Source organism: Macrobrachium nipponense, chromosome 14, assembly GCF_015104395.2.
Source record: "Macrobrachium nipponense isolate FS-2020 chromosome 14, ASM1510439v2, whole genome shotgun sequence".
Taxonomy (NCBI): Eukaryota; Metazoa; Arthropoda; class Malacostraca; order Decapoda; family Palaemonidae; genus Macrobrachium; species Macrobrachium nipponense.
This window is the reverse complement of record NC_087207.1, coordinates 25,081,914-25,090,165: the sequence shown is the minus strand read 5'-3', so window position 1 is coordinate 25,090,165 and position 8,252 is coordinate 25,081,914. Positions and strand designations below refer to the sequence as shown.

Sequence of the window (8,252 nt, the reverse complement as noted above, 5' to 3'; positions counted from 1 at the left end):
AATGAACTGGTTTGAAGATTTTGTGGTGTGCCCTTCTTCTTCATCAAATAGTAAGGGGTATATACTATATATTTAATTTATATATATATATTATCTATAATAATATGTATATGATATATAAATAATATATAATATATAAATTAATATATCTATATATATAAATATTATAATATATATATATATATTCTATTATATTATAAGCGAATCAACCCACAGGAAAATGATAGTCAGAAATCCAAGCGCTTTCGTCTTTACTAAGACATTGTCAAGGAACTAATAAAATACAATTGGAGAGAAAGGTCTCAGGTACATAACAAGATCAAGAATACCAGATGGTTAATTGTCAAAGGGGTAAAAATTAAAAGAGATAATCCAGGATTATCGGATATCACACGGTCACAAACCTAAACAGATTTGACCCTAACCGAAGTTACAAAGTATCTTTACAGTCCAAAACATGTAAAAACTGAATATATTAATTTTGTTGCTTATATTTATCTACAGCTTTTTTCATTATGAAAGCATCAAGTTTAAATAAACCAAGACTTAAATTTAGAACATTTCTATTATTTGACTTGATGAAACAAGATTCAATGATATTCCTTTTAACTGTGTCATTACATGGGATTAAGGCTCTTGCTTGACTCCAGTTAATAGGATGATCTAAATCTCTCATATGCACGAATAATGCATTCGATATTTGCCCAGTTCTCACAGAATATTGATGCTGTTTGAGACGTTGTGAAAGAGAATTACCGGTCTGTCCGTAATAGACTTTATCACACTTTCTGCAAGGAATTTCATATATGCAGCCTGGAAGATCGTTGGGAGAATTTTTTATTACTAAACTCTTGACATTAATATTACTGAAAACAACATATATGTTAAAAAGCTTTAAAATTCTAGGAATATCTAAAAACCTTTCATCATAGGGTAATTTTAGAATGTTATGCTTACTAAATTCAAGTTTGTCATTAGTTGAATAAAATGTTTTTCTAGCTCTTTTCCATGCCACATCTACAAAAGTCCTTGGGTATTTAAGTTTCAATATAATATCATAAATAGTTTTAATTTCAGCGTTAATAAACTGCGGGCTACAGACACGTAAAGCCCTTAGGAACATCCCAGAAAAATTCTCTGTTTTTTCTGAGATGTTCAAATTGTCACATCTGCGTCAGCCAAACCGGAGGCAGAATCGAGGTTGTGATGAAATAGATCAGCATAGAATTCTGACATTTAAATAAAAAGCAAACATTGGACAGTACATATATTTTAAGAAATCCGTCATACTCCCTCTTCAAGTGCGGGGATACTAAAACCCAACTTGGGTTTTGGTGTCTACGTCTACTACACGCTGGACGCAGTGTTGCCAAAGCGCCGAGAAACGACCCAAAGTGCGGAGAAGATTCGAGGGGGAGTCATTGAATGCAGAGCTGCGGACTGCACTTCTCATGTATGCGGCGCTGTAGGTCCGCATATATATTTATTCTTTTAAAACATTTTTTCCATTAATAAAAATGATTGAAATTATATATTTTCTGAAAATACTAATACTTTTGAAAAATGAACCATTTTCCCTAGTCTCGAGTGTTCATGCGCCAATATCAGAAAGGTACGAGCATACGATTGTCAAGAACTGATTTTGACAACAGCAGATAACGTAACTCAAACGTGATTGTCTTACAATGCATTCATTCTTTAGGTCCAGCTATCTTCAATTTGCCTTTGTAATTATACACACACACACACACACACACACACACACACACACACACACACACACACATATATATATATATATATATATATATATATATATATATATATATATATATAATGTTAGTAAAATTTGGTTAATTTGTGAATTAATCTTTGGGTGAAGACTGACTTACATTATTGTAAACTTAGTCATGTTTAATGAGTTTTTATTTATTTATTTATTTAGAAAACAACTGCAAATAAGTATCAAGCAATTGCATTAGTTGAAGTCATTCAACTGATTATAACCGAATAAGTTTTGATATCAGTATGCTATGAAGTGGTGTATTATAATCGTGGATTTTCTTTATATTGATGTAGCTTATTGATAAAAAAAGGACCAATTATGATGTGCTCTTTTCCAATTTTTTGAAACTCATAGTCCCAAATAGGGCATTCGTTTGGCTTAGGATTGCCACATGTATACCATAAATCATGCATAATATGCTGTCCATTCTCTTGGGGAAATATCTCATTTCAAAATATCCGTATCATAAAAAGGGGCATATAGACCTACATGTTTCATATCGTTTTTGTCTGTTTACAATGCTTATGGCATTGATTTTAAGCCTAGACCTATGTTATATGTTAGGTTGTTTATTATTATTATTACTTCAGCAAACGTTTTGATTTAACATACAGCATGTTACCTAATGTGATAAATGTGGCTTAAAAAAGAGAAGAAGGAATAAACTACTTATGAATATCGAAGGATTTATATAGCTTGTCAACTTACTCTGTGAGGAACGCAAAGAAATGATCTAGGAAGCAAAGAAATGACTCTGTGGGGAACGCAAAGTAATGAACGAAAAGCAACCGTTTTTAGTAAAGAAATACATTTCAGTGCAGTTTTTTTTAAACTTCCCACTTTTTGCTGAAAACTCTATGAATAAATTTACTTGCCCGTGTTCACTTTGTGGCCTAATTTACGCATCAAATTATATATAACATTCAGAACTATAAAACAGTAATTACACACACACACACACATATATATATATATATATATATATATCGAATGTAATAAATCAGCTTCAAGACTGCACACTGCCCGCGTGTTTCGTTCGATTCTAAATTTGACTATCATTAAAGTTACGTAATGTTTCAGAAGATATGAAGCAACGACTGAATTTCGGTAACTTGATCAAATATTTTCAAAAGGCAAATGTTGTTTTATTTACATTCTTTTGACACTTGAAAGATCATATTTTCAAAAACATTCTCTTCCAAAAAAAAAAAAATAATAAATAAATAAAATAAAGGTCTCTTGACGGTCTTAATGGTTCTCACCACCACGCTCCCTCAGATGACGTAGGTGCGCAGAAGAGGCTCAAAATTGGGGAGCTGTCTGGCTGACCTGTTATATCTGAACCTTGGATTCTAAATTTGACCATCATTAAAGTTACGTAATGTTTCAGAAGATATGAAGCAACTGAATTTCGGAAAGGGGAAACTAACTCTAAAAAGGTTTAATTAGTAAACCCAACTTATATACTGGTAAAGATACGATTAATATAATATAAGCAGGGTGACTATTTAGTCTAGTTAGTGTAGTAAAATAACATTGCTTGGCAGTTAACACTACAACTCCCGGTGCGGAGAGCGCACGAAGCTCAGAAAATGTATTGAGGTTACGGCTTCAATTTTGTCCTCAGTATCGGTTACTTGGTGCAGATTATATCAACAAGATGAAGAAACTCCCTTAAAATGCGCGCTCCTTTGGCACTGCCTCGTAGCAGTCGATGTTACCACACCGTGCATTGAAAGCAACTCCTAATTGTCGTACATTGAGGCAACCGTAAATCCGTATTGTGCTAATTGTGCTGTGCGTGAGTTGGTGGTTGTGACGACGCAGTTTTTTCCATAGTTTTTTTCTTTTGTGGAGACAGTTGACCCTGAATTAAAAAAAAATAAACTGGTGTTAACTAGACTTCTTGGGTGACGTCAGTTTCGCCTTAAATATGAAAATGGGAAGGCGAAATGAATGGGGAAAAAATCTATGTAAAGTCGTGTGATTTTTGTACTATACTAGACAGGTGCCTGCATGAGCCTAGTGTATTCCTGGATTTTCTTGTAAATTTTTGCAGGGCCTGTAGTCTCGTACCCAACCAGATCCTGGATTCATATTATTCTTTAAACCATAAGATATGGACTGTATTCGACACGTCCTAAGTTATTTTGAAAGAGAGAACAGTTAAGCAAGATAACGCACGCTCATTACACACACAGACGAGTGTTGATAACGGTCTTACTAAACTCTTCTCGGAATCCCATTAATTCATTAAGATTTGTAATGTCATGCTATCACTTCTCACGTCTCTAATAATGAGAACCATTTTTTATGGCGCTATTTGTCTAACCGGGTAAATTAGATAAGATGCTAACAACGCTGATTTTGGAGGACGCAACTGTTCTTCAATTTGCAAAAAAAGAATATTACTCTCTCTCAGTCATTGTCCCTCTCTTCCTGGTTAGTCTGCTCCACGTCCCTGAGCTTATCAAGTCTCATCTACTGTAAGAATTTGGAAGGAGAAAAACATCATCATTATTTTATCAGCTGAATAGGGATTTTCTTCTGCAGACTGCGTTCGTACCCTCTAGTACAAGTCGTTAATGGTTGCAAGGGAGAGAACGTGCCTTGAATCTAGGGAACTTTTGAATGTCCTATATACATTGTGGAGCAACAGTTGATAGATGGTTCTGGGTACAGAGAGAGAGAGAGAGAGAGAGAGAGAGAGAGAGAGAGAGAGAGAGAGAGTGAGTCTGACTAACAGTCTAATCATCCGCGTCTACAAATGCATTCTGTGCGAAAGAATCCACGAGCAACGAAGTCACTGATTTTATTGTTTGTTTTCACTGTAATACATTGGAAACTTGCAAATTAGGCCTATCACGTGGGAGCAGATATAATGATCAAGATTTGTAACTTGCTCTCGTGACATCAATTTGTACAATACATGTTCTCCGGGATCTTTATTCCATCGTAATTCCTAATTAGCTCATTGCGTGTGTGAGATAGCTGGTGCCAATGCCCATCATAGAGAGAGAGAGAGAGAGAGAGAGAGAGAGAGAGAGAGAGAGAGAGAGAGAGACGTTGAATGTGGTCACCATTTCCTTTTTCAACTCAGCGCATTTCCTTGTTTTGTCTTGGTGAGGAGAAGCGGCAAGATTGCGTCTTCCTTCTTGTGTTCGTCGTTATTTACATTTATCTTTACTTTTCTCATTTTTGTTCAACCCGTCGTAGGTAGATACCGGTAGTAGATGTATCGATAATACAGTAGAGGTGAGATGATTTGAGAAATTTTCGTCTCAATGGGTGGGTTGGTACTAAACTCCTCAGGCTGAAAGCAAAAATATAAACAATAGACGATAGACTTCCATTACCTCTGTAAATTTCTCAAATGATCACACCTCCTTTGTATTATTTACCCCCACTTCTGTACTATTCCCACCCATAGACTTGGCCACTCCACAGCTTATAGTTTCATCAGTTGCCGATAATGAGTACTGTACATTGGTAACATAGTCTAGGGTTTATAGTTCGTTGTTCCCACTCGTCTTGTGTGCTGAGTGAAGGTCTGTTCGTGAAATATTTTGTTCTGTGTTTTTGTTTTTATTATGTTTGTAGATTCAGAGGCCGTGTTTTCCCCTCTGCATTTCATACATACTTGTGAAATGTGGTTTCCATTTGTTGGGAGACGCGAGATTTTGATGTGTGAACATCATCTTTCTGGTACGGAATGGCGCAAGTTGTTTTCCATATGTCAAAAGTAAATTGTTTTATCATACATTGTGAAATTATATGTTTTAACTCGTAAAATGTATTGTATTTCACAATTTTGACTAGTGTTACGGTTTTATGGTTGTGAAATAATCACGTTTTCTGCGGAATGTTTGAGAAATTAGAATAGTTTTGTTTTCGTCTGATCCAACTGCGAAATATATAATTTTTTTTATCATGCCTTTAACTTGTCTGCCATTCCATTTATATTGTTTATTCAACACTCTGTAACCGGTATATTTGATGATACACGTACTGTGTTTATTTCTTTGCTTTTTGTTAAAATACTGGCACTTGGGCTAATAAGGTTTAGTGCCAAGTCTGTTACGCGCGTGCATACGTACGCGCACAATCAGATACTCTATAGTCGTAATAAAGTTTGTATTACTCATCTGGTTTGGTTAATTAGATCCAAAGTTCAAGAGGTGGCCTAGTTATCACCGGTAATCTTTACAAGGGACAAGATATCGCTTATGTTCATCTCGCACAAAAGTTTTTTTGTTTTTTCTCGCTCTTAAGTTGATTTTTAAAGTTATTTTTTTTTATCTTGACTATCCTTACTTCCTCTTGTCGAGTCGTTTCCTGTTTTGTTTATATTCATGTTATGAGAGCTAGTGACTTTTTTAAAGCTATTTTGTGTATTTAGAAGAGGTGGTGTTTTTTGGGATAAATAGTTTCAAATAGTTTGTAGTACTTTTTTTCAGTGAATACAATCTCAGATGCCTTTCGTGACGTAACTTTTTTTTTTTAACATTAGCATAGCGTGTTAATGAAGCAATTTTCGTCTGTTACAGAACAGATACCGATCGTAAATGATAACACTTATTCTCTTTGCCCTTTCAGACGTAAACAATTGAACAAGATGCGCATCGCCAATCTGAGCGTGCTATTGTCGGCTGTGTTGGGACCACTGTTCTGCTTGCTGGGCCGTGCTTCCGCCAACTCCTCCTCCTCCTCCTCTTCGCCTTCTTCAGGTGATACTGATCAGATCCCCTACTGGAGTGAAGAATGGGGCCAGCAGCCCCAAGATTTGACAGATTTCACCACTTTTCTGTAAGTATATCCAGAGAAATTAGTGGTGTAGTTGTGTATAAAACGCATTTGAAACTCAGGTTAACGTTATATAGTGGTAGTAGGGGCAATAGGTGGTGTTGCCTCTGCAACGGCACGGCTCCATATTCTGCTCTTAACCAGTCTTAACTTACTGGTGCTTGATAATGTTTAAGTTTTGTATTTCGTTCCAAAATTCGTTTGATTATTGTTATTTCACTTCTTAAATTGTTCATACTTTACTTTGAAGTAAATAAGAAAGAAAGAAAAAAAAAACACCGCATTCCAATGCGAAACCGTTGGCAATTGGCTAAAATGTCTAACTTGCCAAATTGGAATATTTTATTTATAAGTGGCTCCAGTGAAGAATATTTAAAATTTAATAGAGTATTTAATTAGGAAAGATAAGGTATCCGTTCCCATTCAAGTGCTATGCATATTCAAACCTTATCTTTTCATGTTTCATTTGCATAATTGTAACTTTGGGTGTGCCATAATCACGAATTAATGCCATGTGAATTTATGTTATGTAATTTAGTGACCTAAAATGTCACCATATATTCCTGGATCCTTACTTTTGGTTGATTGTGTTTGATATCAGAGGAATTGATTTTGTGAGTAAAAGAAGTAATGTAAGTAAACTAGCCAAGTGACCATAGTATCTATCCTAGAATTTGTAGATATTTGAAACAAATATGGACATTGTTTAGTCAAAGGTTAGGAATCATATATCCTAGATCCTAGTGCTGATTTAAGTACTATGTTCTTAAAATACTGAGGTAATTTATTCAAAACAATAAATGTTTAGGACATGCTGTGGATTTCATTAGTTAAAAATTTATTTAATCATTCAGATACTATCCTGTTTCTAAGCAGCATTAGTATGCCCTTGGTCGTCTATGTATTGTAGTGTAAACATGGAGTTACCATTTCAAGGACATCCAGCTTTAGTGGTCATCACTTATCTCTATCAGGTCATTATATCAAGATTTCCATGGTTACGTAATCTAAGCGTAAATTGAAATTATGTCACTGGGTTTTAAAGAGGACTGATTATGAATTTTCATGGGGTTTTAAGAGATATTAATAACCATTAATCTTCCATTCAAGTTTGCATTACAATGATATACTGTTATAATAAATATATATATATATATATATATTATATTATATATATATATATGTATATTAATTATTAATAATTATTATATATATCTATATTATAAATATAATATATATATGATATATAATAATAAATAATAATATATATAAGTTATTATTATACATATTTTCCACTCATTTCCAACCTTCTGTGTGTCCTCATAACGTATGGGACGGTAATATGCCCTACCTTTCCAACAATCTTGCCCCTCTATCCAACCAGCACATTCTGGGTCTCTCTCATGTTGTTCTTTCACTTGCATTCAACTTCCCAATTTTACACGAGGAATAGTGAGTGGGTTTAACAATGGCTTCACACATTTCAACTGACATACACCTTTCTTGTCCAACCTATTTTTCAAAAGATACAAATCATCCATTTTTCCACTGTCCATACAAACTTTCATGGCTCAATCTCCCTGGCTTCTTTATGCTCTTAACTTTAAGGTTGTCCACATTCAATGCTCGTAGGGGGTAGTGCTGTCAGTTCACTTCTCGCGGT

At 34.6% G+C, this 8,252-nt stretch overlaps 1 protein-coding gene across 3 annotated transcripts in view; it reads left to right on the top strand.

Annotated features, from left to right (window-relative positions):
- The window catches only part of LOC135226406 (metal cation symporter ZIP14-like), a 198,569-nt gene that overhangs the window by 177,047 nt on the left and 13,270 nt on the right, over positions 1-8,252 (top strand). For all 3 annotated transcript variants that reach the window (XM_064265925.1, XM_064265926.1, XM_064265927.1), the window contains exon 2: positions 6,383-6,592. In XM_064265925.1, the coding sequence (XP_064121995.1) occupies positions 6,402-6,592 (191 nt within the window). In that variant the 5' untranslated portion in view covers positions 6,383-6,401. The remainder of the gene's footprint in view (positions 1-6,382; positions 6,593-8,252) is intronic.